General features: G+C 37.5%; 1 protein-coding gene across 1 annotated transcript in view; it reads left to right on the top strand.

Annotated features, from left to right (window-relative positions):
- Positions 1-756: 756 nt before the first annotated feature.
- LOC145991142 (uncharacterized) overlaps positions 757-19,904 on the top strand; it is a 127,975-nt gene continuing 108,827 nt past the window's right edge. Inside the window, exon 1 of the mRNA XM_083126939.1 lies at positions 757-842. Within this exon, the coding sequence (XP_082983065.1) occupies positions 768-842 (75 nt within the window). The 5' untranslated portion in view covers positions 757-767. The remainder of the gene's footprint in view (positions 843-19,904) is intronic.

Raw genomic sequence — 19,904 nt, forward strand, 5'->3', positions numbered from 1 at the left:
TTACTAACTCTATAGCTGTAACACCCCTCCTCTCCCCTCCCATCACTCCACCCAACCATCAAAAATCATGACCTGCCACACACCTCTATATTTAGACTAGTGCTGTTAAATATTTTGACACTTTTGGTCTTGACTAAACCTATTTTCTTAGAACCGAAAACAAAAGTTTTATGAAATTTTACTTCAAAACAGTTTTTGGTTTTATAAAATGAACAAAAATAAGAAAAGGTTTCGGCAGGACTAATTTCTACATCAAGGCTCCTTCGAGCAATCTCTGCTTTGATTTTCAACAATAATATTTTGAGATTGACGCTGTTATATATAATCCAAACACTAAATCTTGGTACAGTAGCAGATCAATTAACAAATGTTACAAATTATCTCTACACGTGTATATTCATTTATCATTACTTCCTGTCGGTGACTTAACCTTCATTTTCGCTTTGGTTGCACGAAATCGTAGGTGCCTTCTTTGTTGACCCCAGTACTTTGTTTCCAATACTTTTGCCAAGATCATTTTCCAACAAGCTCCACGATAAGCTTTCCCAAAGCGATACTTTGCCTGTTCTCGCATCGATCACGATAACAGTGGATGATGTGCCAACCGAGGTGAACCACGAAGTTGCGACACTTCCTGGTGACAACACAAAGTGTCACCGTGACTGATGATGCATTGAATCGAATGCGTGATTGCATGTCGTTAGGTGCAATACAAATATGATGCCGGGGAATTCTTACTACTCCAGACGGGACCGATTCTCCGAAACATGAGCTCAACTTTTGCAGTTCTGGTAACTCTTTGCATTCTCTGGAAGGGGTCAACGTCAATGGACGATGGCACCGTAAGTACTTAGTGATTCTTGGAGTTCCCAGCAGTTACAAGCGTAAGTAACTGTTACGCTTCCGAGTAAGTGTACCAATCCAGTAGTAACTTTTTTATATTTACACAGGGTGGGAATTAACGGGGGGTAGTTGCCAGTACCCCCTCCTTCAATTGACCCAATTGTACTTGGCAACACAAGTAAATTTTCACCACTGTTAGTCACGGTCTTATTTCCTGATTAATAAGTCACCCTCCATTTGTAACAAATATCTCCCTAAAGTAAACTTTTCTATGGAACATCTATTGCTTTGTACTACAAGACTATAATCGCTGACAACACATCTAGGTGTTGACGATTCGTACTCAGTCATCTTAAGATTAGGCTAGGGATTTTAGAGTTCATCCTAGAAGAAATTGCAAAACAATTTCTTTGAAGTTATCTTATAGCAAATTTTCTAGAGAAAATAGTGTTGAAAAATCTACCCCTCTACTAGTTGGCGTATGTACAGCATGACACATTTTCCAATATGGCCGCCATGAAATCCTATTTGCAACAGCATTTTGACTTACTATGTACGTATTATCCTTAGTATCGTATGCATGTACGTACACACATTTTCAGTGCCGGATCTACAACCCGCGAAACCCCGCAGTGCCGGGGGGGGGGGGGGCAGGGAGGAGCAACCTTTAGGGGGCCCCTTGCTATGCCCTTTTCATAGCCAAATATGTGTATGTAAACAATAAACGTAGTAATCTGACCAGCACCGCAGAGCAAAGAAGTAAAGACCAACGAAATATTGTAAGGTCATGGACGTCCACAGGATTTTTTCCAGCGAGGGTCAAGGAAGGTATTTTTTTCCAGTGGGGCAAACAAGTTACATTTTCCCCAATAATTGTGTTGTTTCCTCTAAAAAAGCATTGCTTAAATTTGAATTTATCATATTCATGCAATAATTCACACATATTATTGTGACTGAAAATAAATTATATGTGTGTAATATATAATTTTAGGTTGACTTTCATTTTCCAAGGGGGGTCAATGCCCTCCCCCCTTTCCGGATATAAGGTGAAAGGATTTGATGTTCATTTAAGTTGGCTAAGATGCAATAGTTTTAGTTTAATAACTTTTATTTAATGCTCCATACCAGAAATTAAACATTAATTTATTTCTAACCGCAAGTGTGGCTTCCCTAGATCCGTGGTGTGGAACTATAGGAGGACATGAACGTCCATAGGTTTGTTTTTTTTTCCATGGAGGGGCAAGCATGGTAATTTCTTTCCCCGGTGTGACAAAGGAGGCATGTTTTTCACCATGTGATACCTCCTCAAAACACACTAATTCAGTCTGAAATTTTCATGTTCCTTCAACATCCTTACAATAATTAACATAAATTACTGTGACTGAAATGAAATTATGTGTGTAGGTGGGCATTCATTTTCCAGGAAGACTGTAGCCCCCATTTGCCCCCTCCCCTCTTCCGGACGTCCATGAAATGAATCTATAGTACGTATATATGTATGTATATACACGCGCGCACGCGCACACAGGCACACACACACACACACACCATCACACACACACACACACACACACACACACACACACCTACACATACATTGAAGAAACTGATTAACAGCAAAAGCTTTGATATGTCCTTTCTCAAGTACGTCTCTTTTATATAGAAGGGGTCTATAAGTAATATTTTGCGGGTGGGGGGGAGGAAATTTGTAGATCCGGCACTGCATATTTTCCTTGTTAGTTAAATTATTACCACAAAAATATTTTTCTTACGACATAAGAATGATTACTGTGAGATGAATATTAATTAACCTCGGAAGCTAATTTTTCTCCTATAAGTTGCGATTTTTTCCAATCGTGGCATTATTTTCATTACTTATAATGTATTATATTTCAACTTGGGCAAAAATCGCTTGGTCTAAGTTTACCCCTTAAATATAGACATATTAATCTGTCTAGAAAACCTATCAAGTATTTTAACAACTTGATTAAGACTCCACCGTTATATAATCTTATCTGCTCAGAGCAAGAAGCGAAGGGAAGGGGGGTAGTGGGGCTTTGATTAAGATTTATATTACGTACAGTTTTAATGAGGCAAAAAAGCGCACGTGTTGGGGGAAAGGGGGCACACAGATATGTGTGTTTGAATTATTTATATTGGGGGTGTGGAAAATTCCATTATAGAACGACACACACATAAATTTGCAGGTTTCTAATGGGATGTTTAAATAAAACATTTGTATTTATTTATTTTTTACAATTTTAAAAGCATAATAATTATGAAACATGTAAAGCTCTGGGTCTTCTTCTGGACTCATTTGGAATTCAATGCGTTCCATTGCGTTCCGCGGCAAATCGGAAGTTTGTAATATGAAAGTCGCGAACAAACATGCAACTATTAAAATACAGAGTGCGATTTGAACCATCCCAAACTCTGGTTATGAATGGCAAACCAGGGATAATTGTTTCGCACTCACTGGATATGGAAACTCTATTTAATGTATCGCACTTATAGAGTTCCAGATCAGTTCAGTTAATTTTTGAGCCCCATATCTGCATATACAATTACTGTTAAGTCATTTATGGCGGATGTCTAACATTGGGTTTCTTCGTCCTTCTGTGTTGCCTGCCGCTTGTCTAATGCTATAATGATTTGTTGTGTCTTTTCAAAAAAAATGAGTCGTGATGGTCCCTGATCGACTCGCGGTAGGTACCAGTTTAAAGGATTGCTGGCTTCCACGATGGCGCAGTGGTAGCGTCGTCGCATTGTAATTAAGGGGTCCTGGGTTCGATACCCGGTGGAGGCACATAGTGGTTCGGATCTCACTTTAAACAGTAGGTCCAGTCCCGATTAGCCTTACTGTACATAAAGTGGACTTAAAACACCAAATCAACCAACCAACCAAAGGATTGCTAAAAGATTTGATTGATTGATTGATTTGGATTAGTTTGTTTCTCTTATTTGTGTCACTTTTGACTCATCGCGAAGATGAATATGGGTGATGATACGATGAAACTGATGAAGGGAATCTCTCAAAGAAAACCCATGCCTGGACCCCTGGTTTGGTAGCGTGTTGTGCGTAAAAGATTCGACAAATTAGTTACTTACAATGGAATGAGCTGCACTTTACGACGCTCTACAAGCACTGGAATGATTTATTTTAATTTGTTTTTCTGCCTCCTGAGCCTAATCGTGAAGATGATGGTGAATGGTGATAACATGAGATTAGCAAAGCACAATCACACACCAAGACACTACACAGTCCCCACAGAGGCCTCACCCCGCTCTGTAAGTACGGAAAATAATATCATTGTTTATTCAAAACCGAAATTCTTCAGTTCTTGGAGCAAAGCAAGAAATTGACTTGGCTAGAAGAATACTTGAAACATGGAAACCAATTGATTTACCTTGCGGGAATGGTAGTTCAGGAATTAGAGGCAAACTATACGTCTCAATCTTTGCTGAATAATATGAATAGTCGCTTTGAATACTTAGGTTTCTTTCCGGATGTAGTCGAATAAAATGCAGCAACATGACCTTCTAATGAATGTGAACGTTGTTTATGTGAAACGATGAAAATTAAGATAAGCGAAATCATCATTAATTAAAGATTTTTGCATGTAAGAAAATCCAAAATATATCGCGTCTTCACTCCAAGACCCTTGTAATAATTATCAGTTAGGCAAAACGGTAACTAAAAACATCATTTATTATAACTTATAACTAAGGCTAAGCCGATACCGATGTATCGACCGATACAGTATTTTTGCACCGATACTAGCCCATACCATTGTCTTGGAGTCGCTAGAGGCGCGGCCAAAACCAATTGTTTTTTTTGTTTTGTTTTTTTCCATTTCAAAGTTTCCTTCACCTTTTCCAACTTACCTTTGATTTTTTTAATAAAAATTAAAAATAGTTGTGCTTTTGTAATGAACCTGTACTCAAGTTTCCAGGAACAGCAAGTGCGTGACACAAGATATGTACGCAGATAAGACTCCCGGTCAAGTATCTTGCAAATCAAGCGTAACGTGAAATATTCTTACTGTAACTCTTCACCTGTTTTACTTTTTTTCCGTTTCAGCAAAATTTTCAGACATCGAGGTTACTTCCCTCATTACCCGTACTGCAGTTCATACTTACTGATTTAGATATAGGGCAATTTACTTCACGAACGCAATATTCATTTCTTGTAATATTTTATTGTCGTCACTGTGAACTTCAGAACCATGACGTATCTCTCCTATTTTCTAGTTGTGTTCAGAAACATTCTTACACTAAAATTGACTGGCTGCCCAAGCAACTCGTTCAAGTGATGATATAATGAAATTGCCGAAGAGACACTCACAGTGGCGGCAATTGGGTTCCAAACCTGGGGGGAAAGAACAGTTTCCTTTCCCGTGGTAGATAAGGTTTAGAATAGTGCCGGGGAAAATGTGGCAGAAAGTGTGTTTGGGAGGGGGGGGGGGAGTCAATTGCACATGCTAATCGCCGGCAATGGACACTCATAAAAAAAACCTCCTGTACCCAGGCTGGAATTTGAGCCCACAGCCTTCTGGATCGTAACACGCTGTGCTAACAAGTTAGCACAATTTGAACTTAGTTGGTACCTTGAACCCCATGTTTGCCTAATTAGTAAAATCTATCAAAATCTGCATAGAAGCCTCCTTTGGATAGAGAAATCGAAGTCAAATAATTGTATTCTGAGGCAATAAAAATAAAACTAAGCCAATATCTTATTTATACTTTACCATAGGCCAGGATTCAAACAAATGGAAGTATGTCGATCCACTGTAAAACTTTTAGAACTATACCCCTGTCCGTCGTCTTCTTCTAATCCTTTCTATATACTCCGCAATTTAGTTCGCAAGGAATTTTATGGGTCACAAGAAAGTGCGCTGTTCGTAGTCGTCGAATTTTCCAAAATGCTTTTTAAAATACTATGTTGAACCCTTTTCGTTATATGAACCATTATAATTAATTTCATGGGAATATTTCGAATACTACTTAACTATAGTAATTAAGCAATAACTCAAATTGAAAACTCTAAAATTAGATTCATAATTTGATAGATCATGACGCAATTTAGCAGCATTTAGCATCATTTCAGTTTGAATAACACTTTTATGATCGAGAGGTTAGAAATTCTGCCCCCAATTTTATCCTTTCTTCTTGCAATGCCACAGCATAGCTGGTCGCTCTGCAGTACACACGCGGATACTAGAAAGCTCTTTCATAAATATGAGGTAGTTGAAACCTATAAACATCCAGTTTCGAACCATTAGTCGGATTTCATACACAGTAGCAAAATATCTAGAAGTATATTTTAGTTGAAATTATTGGGTTGATGCTTAAGTTCGTAACTTTCTTTTTCTTATCGTGGCAAAGGTTTTCATTTCATACTCATTTGAGATGAACAAAAGACAAAAATTAACCAGTAATATATTTTCAGTAATGTATTTTCCTTCATTGTCTATGACTGTCTACCCAGGGGATGCTCTTTAGGCTGCACAGACCGTATGCGCTGTATGCATAACGTCATCGTCGAGATGCTCGGCAAAGAAAACGCAGGTTGTTTATGGAAATATTTGACAACGAATATCTTCTATAGTAGCAGGGGAAAAATTACAACTTTTACTGTTAAGATTCATCCTTTGTAATTACTTTATTACCAAGTTGATTCAAATGTGTCAAATTGTTTTGGAGAAATCGTGTTCCACATTAAACCCTTCTAAGTTTTCTCCACGCTGCCCATACAGGGAATTTTACTCAATCGCGTTGGATTTCTTATTGTTGTATGTTTTCAAAGCAGATTCTTTTGTTCTTCTATAAATATAAAACATCACAGCTTTCCAGTCGATAATTCCGTAAGAAAAGACAACATTCATTTAAAAAATGCGGGATTGCCCATTTTTGTGAAGAAGGTATTGTGCAAGTTCTAAAAGAACGTTTGTATATTTTATGTAAATGTAAGGGTATAATAAACGTGACTGCTTCCCGTAAAATGCACTCTCCGCATTTCTCCTTACTTTTCTTTGGTACCGTCAATAGCTTCAACACATATTGTTTTTTCATATTTGTCACATGTTTGTTTTAATTACTATTTTGCATTGCCATCCGCTGTGTCATCCATTCTTACCTCAGGTGCTTGAAGTGGAGGCCCGTGCTAACAAAATCTTGGGCCCCCTCTCCCCAGGGTTGGCAATGTAATTTACTCGTTACCTTTTTACGTAAATTACTCGTAATTTACCAGTAATTTAATTCGCGCAGAAAATCATTTTTTTACGAAGATGTAAAAAAATAATCTTCTTTATTAAATTAGTAATGTCGTCGCCTTGTAATCAAGGGGTCCCGAGTTCGATTCACAGTGGATGCATTAAATTGTAGGTCCAGTCCCAATTAGCCTTCCTGTGCATAAAGTGGACTTAAAACAGCAAATCAATAAATCAATTAATCAATCAATCAATCTTTCGTAAATTAGTAATACGAAAACTGTTTAATTTATTCTGAACTTTAATTTTCTTACATATTTTAGTACAAAATCATTATTTTCTGAAGATTGTTTACGCAAACACTTCACACACTCACCTTCACTAACAGATTTTTTAAAAGGTAGTGATGGTTAGATTAGACTTGTTGGATTTGCTTCTGTTAGAAGAAGAGGACGAAAAATGGTTCTAGCAGCAATACCGACCTTCTTAAAACATAATTGTTGTTTCACATATTTTTAAAAATTGAGAAACCTGTTGATATTGTAGAGATATGGAGACTATTAGACCGAGAAAACCTCGTCATGTTAATATTCACATTTGTTCATTTCCTGAACTTGTCCGACCAGCGAGTGATCTCAAGAATGCGCTAGCTTGTAACTTCCGTAAAACCAGGAACTGGAAAGGCAAACGCGTGGATCTAAACAGGATCTACCGCGTTTGAAAGGTTTAACAACCTTTCGACGCCTAGAATGATAAAAGCAAGCTCCTACCCGGAGCTCGCTCTCTTTTGATTCTGACACTCATCGACGCTACATGGATAACTAGTCCGATTATTTAAACAACACGTTACACTGCTAACTACAACGATGGAACACGGAGTTACCGCTGCCTAGCATGCTACAAGGCGCAAGGGATCGCCCGGTTTGGTGAACTGAGGGTCGCTGGATAGAACCTTGGAACTGTCACGATTCGGTCTGCGAGAAGCATTAGGACAAGACATCACACACATCTACCAGGTATGAACAAGCGTGAATAACCTTTTACACCAACTTTCCATATCTCTACCCTCCTACGGAGCAGGTTCAGCCATCAGATATTATTAAGCTCTACCTAAATGTTTAAATGAAACTTCCCTGTGACCTCTCAGAGCCCAGGTAAACGGGCTTACAACATGGTGGAGTTGCTTCAGGCCCTTTTTGCAATTAAGTACCCTCCTGTACGAATTGCTTTACATTAAATTATTCTCCCCCCCCCTTCCCTCCCACTTTGGGAGCATTTTTAAAGTAAATTTTTAGTAATTCCAACTCATACTCCCACAGTACGCTTAAGATGCGTCAGACCCAGTGACAATTATGTGTATTACCCTATAGAAATGACTAATCTTGACAAGAAAAATGATGATGATGATGATGATGATCTATTCTTTCATCAAGTATTTCATGCACAAGCAGCAGATTTTGATATTTGTTCAGAACAACGTAAAGACCCCTATTTCAGAGACATTATTGACTTATTAGAAAACAAAGACAAACCTAGTAATCCTAAACTAGAAAAGCTTTCGTATTCTTATGTACTCAAAAATGGAGTCTTATACAGGACTAATAAAATCAAAACTGGTAATAGGGATAGACTTTGTATTCCTCATGCATTAAGAAATCAAGTTTTCGACCTTATTCATGCACACAAAATGAATGGAAGTCACCAAGGTGCACAAAAGACATATAATTTAATGCTTATGCGTTACTTTTTCCCCAATATGAAGAAATTTGTGTACGATAAGGTTCGACATTGCATCCCTTGTCAGATTTCAAAGAAACCACAAGGTTCTAAGCCGCATACGCTGCAAACATTTCAACCAGCCCAAATTCCTTTCCAACGAATTCATATTGACGTATGTGGTCCTTTAGTCTCTTCAAAAACGCACAAATACAAATATTTCCTTTTGGTAGTTGATAGTTGTACAAGGTATGTAATTACAGCTCCTTTGGCTAATCACGATGCACAAAACATAGCAACAGCCCTAGTTGAGAAAGTCTTTTTAGTTCATGGCATCCCGGAAACGATCTATTTAGATCGTTCAACACCCAATTCAAGTTTACTCTTACGAGAGTTAGCTAATATCACAGGTGTACAACTAAAATATGTAGATACTTGTGCACATTTCACGAATGGTTTAGTTGAGAGTTCATTTAGTTACTTAAAGAAAGTTATGAGAGTTTTTGTGTTAGAAAAGAAGGCTTCATGGTCTTCATGGCCCATGGAACGAATGGGATTTTTATTGCTTCGGGCAGGGGTGGAATGTACTGTAGCCACTATGATTGAATATTGTGTATTTTTTCTTGCATGATATAAATATCTGTATCATCAGAAGTAGTATGGAGTGTGTAGTAAGGGATTAGGTCAGTATAAGTCAATTAACACTTCAAGAGATGTTTTAGAAGATATAGAAAAAACTGAAGTAAAGAGTATACCAAAAGTAACGCAGGATTTAAATTGCGCGCCATTTTTTTCCAGTTGGATTGGCAACGCTGTCTGAAGTACATGTTGTAGTAAGCACATCCCGGTTATTAGTGAGTTAGTCGTGATGGAGAAATACACGATGCAGGAGCGCATAACTATCGTAAAAACATATTACAAATGCGAAGAGTGTTGTGATGAAACCATGCGCAAATTACGTGGTATGTTTGGGCAGGAAAACACGCCAAACGGAACGACTGTGAAGAGAGTGGTTCAAAAGTTTGAACAAACAGGTTCGGTGATGGACGACAAAAGAAGTGGCCGTCCTCGTACCGGACGCTCGGCCGATAACATTGCCGTTGTGAGCGCTAGTGTCGCTGAGTGTTCGAGAACGTCAATTCGCCGCAGGTCTCTTGAGTTAGACATTTCGAGGAGCACCATGAAGCGGATTATGGCGAAAGATCTGCGTATGCACCCATACAGATTCAGATGGCTCAACAGCTTAAGCCACAAGACCACGTGCAGCATTTGTCGATTGGGTCCTGGACAATCTGCAAGTGGATGGTGATTTTGCTAAGAAAATAATCTTCAGTGACGAGGCGCATTTTCATCTGGATGGGCATGTAAACAAGCAGAACTGTCGTATTTGGGGCACGGAAAACGCTCGTGTTATTGAAGAAAAGCCTATATATTCTCAACGAGTGTCTGTGGTGTGCACTTTGGTGTGGTGGAATTATTGGGCCGTACTTCTTTGAAAACGAGTCCGGAAGTGCAGTAACTGTCAATGGAGTACGTTATCGCGATATATCAGCATTCTTGTGACCTCAGGTGGAAGCCATGGACTTTGGCTTTGAGGTTTATGAGATGTTCGTCCAGCAGGATGGCGCCACGTGTCATGCAGCACGCGAAACCATTGAATTGTTACAGCAAAAATTTCATGGGCGGCTGATTTCGCCCAACAGTGATCACAATTGGCCACCAAGGTCATGCGATCTTACACCGTATGACTTTTATCTCTGGGGATTTGTAAAGTCTAAGGTTTACAGCAAACGCATACCAACCATTCACCAACTAAAAGAAGAAATCCGACGTGTTATCGCAACAATTGAGCCGCAAGTTTGCAAAAATGTGATTGCAAAATTTTGTCAAACGATTGCGCGAGTGTCATTTGAGACGTGGAGGACATTTGCAGGATATTATTTTCCATATTTAATCGGAGTGTTTACTCTTTCAAAGTATGTCACAACTTTGCCAATTCATGTATAAATAAAGGTTCATTTTGTAAATTTAAATCCTACGTTACTTTTGGGACACCCATTTATTTGAATGATATTTCTAAATTTTATTTTTTACATTAACTTCATAACCCACCGCATTACACACACATAATTTACCTTCATTTAATACTGTTAAACTTTCGAAAATGGATTTTGTCTACAAAGCTCCCCTACCTGATAACTCATGATCCCCCTGGAGATCAATTCTAACTACGGGCCTGCTTTGGATGGCTCTACCTTTCTTCTATCTACTTTTCTGTCTACCAACGCTAGGACAGTTGCTTTATTCCACGAGCGAATAAATTAGCTGATTTGGTGTTAAAGACGTCCAAAGCCGAGTTTGAAGAGCATTTTCGCTACCAAAGGAGTTTCATTGAATATTGGTGGATTGCGAGCTTAAAGGGTGGAAATCTGAAGGCGCAAGATCGGGGAAGTAAGGAGGTTGTGGAATAACCTCCCAAAGGAGCTCTTGGATAGCAACTTTTGTTACGTTAGCGGAGTGTGGGAGTGCATTATCGTGTTGGAGCAGTACTCGAGGCTGCATTCCTGGTCTACTCGCTGATTTGTGTTGTTTTCACTTAAAGCGTGTGGTATCCTGAACCTTACGCATGGAATGCAAATGTCGTACGATGATTGAATGATCACATTTGCTAATTCTCGGGTCGACTGACGTGGATCTTTGTGGATTAAAGCGTTTAAACGGTCTTCATTAAAACCCGAAAGTCTCCCTGAACGTGGATAATTACTCAAGTCAAAATTGCTTCCTCTCTCTAAAATGACAAAACCATTTTCACCTCCTGCTTTGATCTTTACATGTTGTCATAATCCACGTACACGGCAAAAATGTTTTCTGCCGACTCCGCTGCCTTTGCTTATCTGTTAAACCAAAACAGAAGAATATGTCGGAAGTGTTGTCTTTTTTGTTTGTTTGTTTTTGCACCTGACACTTGTTGCTTTACGTAGAGCCCAAAAATACCATTGTCTTCCTTCAAACCTGCAAAATTCAATGCGTATTCACAAGCACAACAATGCCACTCCAATTGATGAACGTTAAACGATAAACAAACTCCTAACACCGCAGTGTTGCCATACCAAACACAGAGGATACGAATTTATGGATCAATACAATACTTTAGTAAAAAAGTGTGTTATATTAAAGAACATTCTATTTTACTATCTTAAATAACCACGACGTCTGTTAACGTGGGCGACTTTATTACAGTTAAATTATGATTTGATGATACGGAAAATCATATTAGGACGTCTCGGAACTGAAAAGAAAATTGGCATAGGCACACAGGGAATCAGGTCGAGTAGGAAGATGTTACAGTATCTCTAATTATGATTCCATCTTCAGTAATTTGCGAGTAACTCATTTATATCGATTAGTTTCGACTGTTGACTAAAGCTATTGTAGCGAGCGGCTACTTGCTGGTAAGGAAAGTCTTTCCGCGACATCGTAAATCTGAGTGCCACTGCTCTTGTCTGGTTGGTCTGCTAAGCACTGTACAAATTAAGCTTTTTGTTTATTTTTTTTGGGGGGGGGATGCCGCTTCATTGTAATTTGTATATGTAATTTCGCTTCAGAGCGTAGATTTTTTGGGGGGTGCATATTTGTATATGTTAATAGCCAGTAAAATAAACTAAGGGGGGTAATAACATCCTTTGTATGGATAAAAATAAATATTTATGACCTTCTTCTAGCTCTATATTTTTCATGCAGATCTTAAGATGTGTATTTTCCAAGGCATTTGTTTTTTATTATTATTACAACTGGAGAACCCTGTATAAGGACAATCTTAGATTAATATCGACGTTTGAACTTACGTTTTTGGACAAATCTAAGAATTATGCTCACACATATTTCAAAACTGATGGTATAGTATGTTACCCTTGAGCTTTCGTTGAAAAAAAATTATATGAAACGAAGGAAAATAGAAAGCTAACAACGTCATATGAATTCTTTAAACTTCCTCTCGTGATATGAATCTAGTTTCCTTTGATCAAAAACACTAAAAATATGATAAAATGTTGGTAGTCAGTGGAAGAGATGGATGATAATTTTTTGCGTGCAAAATTGTAGCCAGTGAAGAGGGAATCATGATCTAAATATGCTTACCGCTATCGAGAAGGTATCGATATGCAATTTATAAATATCGATAATGTGACATTTCGCTATAAAATGACTAAAACTTGTGCATTTTTATCACTATTCTAATCAACGTATGCCAGGATATTTAAGTGCATAAATAATTATGAATATGATGAGAAACATAAGATTCGAACCAGAGATCTCTGGTTTCGACGTACTCTGTACCAGCCTTGGACCATGTACTTCTGAACAAAATATTTAACACTTTTGTAGTGCAACATTCGAATTTGTATAATGTACAATACTTAATGATAGTAAACCATGATGTAAAACACTAAATAATAAAATTTCCTTAGGCCTTCTAGAGAGTGTGCTTCGATTTTCGTCAAAGGTGATGTCTACCGTTTTCTTTTCTAGAATTCTTGTTATATAATATATAAAATCCATCAACATTTTGATCGACATGACAGATGACCTTGGTATGCGTGTGCTATCTCAGAACCGTGTGCGGACATAAACGGAAGTGACGTAGTTATGGATTACATACGTGGTACATTACATCTCTACAGAGGCATTTGTCAATTTTGTTTGAACCACATACCAGACAGCTCAGAGTATGTTGTGGTGTGCCAAACCTGTGAAATGTATTGGTTCATGTGCATCGTATTTTATGCTGTCCCCCGTGGCTGAGTGGTTAGCACATGGCACTACGACGCCAGGGATTCCGGGTTCGAATTCCGGCCTGGGCATGAATGTTTATGAATGTTCATTCATCAATTCCATTACATCATCTCTCATCCCCATCTTCGCAAATTAGCCAAAAATGACACAAGAAAGCAAAGTTAAATAAAGCAAATGATATCTAGTAACATACATTATCCCAATCTGCGATCCAACAACACCAACAGTATCCGAGTACCAAAATGTAACAAGGCAAGATACGGATCAAAATCCCTGTCATCTCTGGCAAGTAAAGCGTGGAATCAACTGCATGTAAATTGCAGAAAGGAGAGAAATTTGACCAAATTTAAACAAGAGATTAGGACATTTATCTATGAATACTGACACTGTGCCTCATCTACCTCATTGCCTCCTTCATATAACGTAGCTGCAAAAATGTTTATTATATTCTATATCTTATATTTTTCAATTATATAAATTTATAATATTCCATTTTATGTATACTTATAAACAAATAGCATAACTGTATATTAATTCATGTAGGGCAAAAAGCTGTTTTTTTAGTTCAGAATCAATGTAAAAAAAATTGTAAGCTTAATTGTAACCCTACTTTAATAATAATAATAATAATAATAATAATCAAGATATCGTATTTTATCGAGGTACTTGTAGAGCAGAAAAACGTATTTGATATTTTAATCATTTTCAGGAAACAGGCTTAAAAACTCTATTACCCAATTTACCCGATGGATTGATTTATTGATTTGGTGTATTAAGTCCACTTTATGCACAGAAAGGCAAATCGGGACTGAACCTACAGTTGAAAGTGGAATGTGAACCACTGTGTGCCTCCACCGGGTGTCGTACCCGGGACCCCTTGATTACAATGCCAATTTACCCGATAGAATTCTAGGTTAAAACATTACATAGTTGATGTACTCTGACATTTATTAAAGTCACATATTATACTCTCTTTAGCACGGATTTGAAGGAAGGAAAAAAATATCTAATTTATACTATTTCGATAGTGTGTTCAAAATTTTGGAAGTAACAAAAAAATCGTTTATACAAAAACAGTGTGTGGCAAATGAGTAGTATAAAATACAATACTACCATTTCGAGAAAGTATGAACCCCCCTCATGCAGATTTGGCTACACTTAAAACAAGCTCAACATGCCCATATGAGCTTTTTGCTCAAGTGTGGAACCCCGTCTAATCCAAGATTTTTGTAAAAATGCCCTCGGGAATTTCCTGAGAAAGTATGACCCCCCTCAGATTGATTTGCCTACACTTATAAAAGGCACTTCTGTGAGATTGTTGTCCATAAACCTGTCAAAAATATGCCCCTCTTGATATTTTTTTTGGCCACACCTAAAACTACGCCAAACGTATTAACACACACACACCCATATACACACACACCCACCCACACACACACACATATTTACTTCCGGTTTAAGTTCAATTGGGCACCAGGCTCAACTTGTATATCTAGTATTAAGATAATGTAATTTTTCTAGAATTGCTCTGTGACTCTCTCATTTCTTACATCATAAACATATGATTTTTCACCTATGAGAATAACACTACATATAGTGTCATCAGGGAGTGTATCGTGGAATTCACAGATAATTTTAATGTTTGTCCTGTCATTAACCACAACTTGTTTCCTTTTTGAAGTGTTGATGACAAACATGGGTCTCTGTGCTTTGAATTCATCTGGTGTGTAATACATGTCAGTATTGCCAGTAGTGACCCTTTTGTATGCTGTAAATGCTTCATATAATTTAAGGAAATCATCCTTGGACATGTCTAAATTATAATTTTCTCTAGGAAAGACCTCATTTCTGCCATTTTTAAGATATATGTTCTTGATGTTGCAGCTATCAAATTTACTTGAATTTTTTTCCTGATTATTGTGTCTTTTAGTTTGAAACATTACCACCACAAAATCCGGCATGTCATATTGTATACTGGAGAATGAATTTGTAGCATCAAACTCATAATAAGTACCAGCGGCAAGCTTCTGTACACATTGATATGTATAAAATTGTAAAGGAATCTGTGGATTTTTTATTATATCTGCTTTGTATTTAAGAGCATAACTGGCTTCATATTCAACAACCGGGATTCTTAGCTCCATAGTCTGAATAATGCACTTGCCTTCATCAGGTAGGGTATTGGGCAAAGCTTCCCCTGTAGAGTTTAATGTGCTGTACCTCATCAAAGCATTATTATCATTGGCAGCTCTTCTAAATGTGATTCTTAAACCACCCTTCCACATAATATCTTTGTAATCTGAGAAGAATCCTGGCAACAGGCGCATAGGGAACAGCACTGTGTGGTTCTTAGATATAATTTTATCACCAGCCTCAAATCCACCTATTTTGTAGTAAGAAGCCTCGGTTTTGGATAATTTTAGTGTGGCCAAAGCTGTGGAGGTAATGCCGGGATAATCTATTCTGTTTATAACAACACCATGCTTTCTGATCTCAATTTCAGAGAACAGATGTGGCACAAAATTGTCTACCAATCTTATATTTGAATTTGCCGGATAATCTGTTCCATCGAGCTTTACAACATCAAATTTGATGTATAGATCTGCTCTGTGGGGGTGTATAAAGCCATCCCCTACATCAAGATCAACCTCAATCTCTGTGTTGGGTTGATTTAAATTTGCAAATGTCCTCCTGTTTGGAGGGAATGATTGTAGCTCATAACTCTCAATATTTTCCATTTTTTTTTCTTGTATGTATTTTTATTTAAATATTAATTTCTATGATAGCAGTTGTTGTGGCTCCAGCAAATTCAACTAATTCTTCTTTTTCATTAGTGACCATCAATTCAATGTTATCTATTCTATTATGGCACACAGGAAAATATAATTTTGGGGATGGAGTGTAGATGATTGGCTCCATAAATTCAGAATTAGGTTTGAATGTTGCAATGATGGCAGTTTGTTTGTGAGTGCCTATGCCATTTGATTTGGTGATCATACCCTCAGCCACATTACAGTGAATATTCAGAGTCTCTATGGCTAAGAATTTAGGTATATTAATAGCAGTGTGTTTGATGGCCGGTTCAAGTTTTGTGTTGTTCTCAAAGCCTAACAGCTCTCCTATAGTACCCAGATCCACTGTTTTTGTAGCAGATACAATCTCTACTCTGTGAGTGACAGAATTTTGAGTTAAAACTATACCTCTGGGTAATTGAGCATTTAGAGTGGATAGATTATACTGCCCTGGAGTGATGACAATTTTTTGATCCCCTACTACAATTGTGTTGTTGTGGTGTGTAATATTAGGGATCAAGTACATGCCATAAAATGCTCTGAGAGCTATTGTTTTGGGATACACTATGTCATCATGTAATTTGAGTTTCAATATTGAATTTTGGCTGGTGAGATGGAATACCCCCATGATGTTTCAGATACCACAAGGCTTTTTGAAAATTTTCAATTGATGGTTTATTTATTTGAGACATATATCTAAGAACAGATAAACACAAATGTCCACAATTAACATCTTTGAAATTTTGAACACGGGCATTATTGTAATAAAGATTAGCTGATTTTAGATATTGTACTAAATTTTCAGGTGGAACACCTCCAAATGAATCAAACACAAATGCCTCATTTTTTAAATATTTAAGATAACAAATCCAGTGAGTGCCCTGATTTTTGTACTTATCCAAATTAACAATGCCACACTCTTTGTTGAGTGGTTGCTCTGGCAAAGAATCAGACATGTACACACCTCTAAAATTTTTGATGCCCAGTGGCTTGATTAAAGCTTCAATATCTTGGTTTGTAAGCGGCTCTCGTTTTTTTTAAACTTATTCATGGCTCTCTTAACACCTTTGCCTTGTTTCTCCATGGCCAGGTTATGGCGCTTCAATTCATCTAATTCTGCCCTTTTCTTCTTGGCATCTATTACTGTTTTTGCTATGGCAGCTGATCCCCAGCAAAGCTCCCAACAGCCCCGAGTGCTGCTAAGATGGCCGGGATAGTAAATATGAAAACCCCCACATGTGATTTTTTTCTAGATTGTTGTAATTTTTTTAATTGGGGGGTACTAAGCAACAATTTCATACCATGGCCCTTGGCAATACAAGAGCTTTTTTTCTTGCGCTGCTTTTTGGTTAAAAGACTATTAATAGTTTTAAGATATTTAAGACCTGCATAAGGTATTTGATACATAACACCCTTGGCCTTCATTGTAGGTTTATTATATACATATTCACAGCCCCCACCCTAATTTTTGTTTGGTGTTCATAGCTATGGTGGTTCCCAATGCTGCTATTTTTTCACTTAAAGAAGCATCTTTGCTTACTAATCTACCAAATGCAGCCTCTTCTAATTTTTTGTCTGCAACATGTCTCTTGTCAAGATCAGAATGTGTGTTGTATGCTATGTCATGGTCTCTACAAGCAGCATCTAGGGGATTAACACCAGGATCCCCTCTGTTTAATCTATGCTCCAATTTTGTGCCTGGACCACAATACTGATAGCCTGGAATGTGTAGTTCAAATGGCAGCTTGTTTATAATGTCATTAACCAACCCCCGACCCTCAGAAATATTCCAAAATTTAGGTGGTATAGTATTAATAATTTTTATAAGATATCCAATCCCCTTAGTGTCATTCAATATAAAATTAGACAATTTGGTGCTTATCATGTCCATAATTCCAACCTTTTCATTGTAAAAATTGTGGTTGCCAGCATTTTCCTCCCCAGCTATGACCAGCAACCTATCTACAAGTTTCCTGACATCATCAACCCATACAAATTCTTTAGGCAGGGTGTTGTATTGTTTGATTCCACTGCCAGTCTTGATCTGTGACCATATGGGCTTGATTAAATTGTTGTATTTTGCTCCACTGCTAGATATGACTCTTTTTTGTGTAGGATCATTGTTCTGGTATAGAGCATCTGATTTTATTAATATTTCTTTGTAGTGCTCATAGTCTTGATCTGTATAGCTGTCAGGCCTTTTCCTAGTCATCAGTTCCCACAATCCAGGTGTGCCAAGATACTTAACAAAAGCACCTCTTTCTCCAAGATGAGATTCTGAATATACAGTTATATCATCTCCCATAAATGTTACTCTGAAATTGCCAATTCTATGTATGATGCTACCATCACGCTCTGTGTCAGCATATAAGCCAAAGACCTCATCTTTGTTGTCTTTAGGTGTGGTTAAATATTTTTGAGCAAGAAGACCCAATTCAATAGGATCCAGAGTAGCTTCAATTCTTCGAGGAGCAATAGGAGTAGGTGTATGAATACTGGAAAGTGGGGTGATTGGATAATCTAATATGTTCCTTGCAGCTACAGGTACAAGCTCTGTGATCAAATTTTGATTTTGCTCTGTAACAGTTTTGATATTTTTACCTAATTCACTAATAGCATCAATAATAGGCTGTTCTGTTTGTTTGTGTTGTTCATAAATTCCTCGGTTCTCTGATTTCCATCCCTTAAATCTTTTTACAAGATAATCTCTTAATTTAAGATCATCAATGATTCGCCTTTTCATGGTTATTTATATATGTTTCAATATCTAGAAAATTGTTGATTTTATTTCTGTATTTGCCACTATTGGGTTTTCTTGTCATATCAATTGTGACAAACCCATAACTGTCCTGGTTCCAGCACCTACTGCAAAACTTGGAAAAATCATTGTAGCTCAAGTCCCCACCTACATATTCATCATGTATGTGTTTGAGGTTGGTATGATCTTGATGAAACACACATATAAAATTGCTGTTGTCTCGGATCAGCTGCTTGGGTATTTTTGAAAAAGTCTGTGCAAGGTAGAAGCAATCAATGTTTTTGTGTCGGCCCTGTATAAAGAAATTTCTAACCTTGTTTTGATTATCCAGTATAATGTTATCAAACACAACAACAGAATTATCGAGACATTCATGAAGTGGCTTAACATCTGGTTCAAAAGTGGCAATATCCAATCCATCATATAGTTTCATCAGCTGTTGATATTTTAATTGTTCCAAGCTCTTAGAGAAAACATAAAAGTGCCTGTTTTTCCAGTCTAACCAGTTGGGTGCCAATAAAAAATTATCAATCATTAGTGTAGTTTTACCACAAGCTGATGGCCCAACAATAAGACATCTAATATTTTCAGGCAGCAACTTGCCATTTCTCTTAATCTGCTGTTCAGGTTCTGGCAGCCTTTTTATAACATCCCAGGTGCTCATATTATCACTTTGTCTGCATCGATCCAGCTGTGTTCTGGAAGTCCTAGCCATTTGACAAATAACTTGTTGCCTTTTCTGCGGATGATTTTTTCTATGAGATATGTGTCAGGCTGTTTAGTTTTGCTGAGTTC

Source organism: Lepisma saccharinum, chromosome 1 (genome assembly GCF_977018435.1).
Source record: "Lepisma saccharinum chromosome 1, izLepSacc3.1, whole genome shotgun sequence".
In the NCBI taxonomy this organism is placed as follows: Eukaryota; Metazoa; Arthropoda; class Insecta; order Zygentoma; family Lepismatidae; genus Lepisma; species Lepisma saccharinum.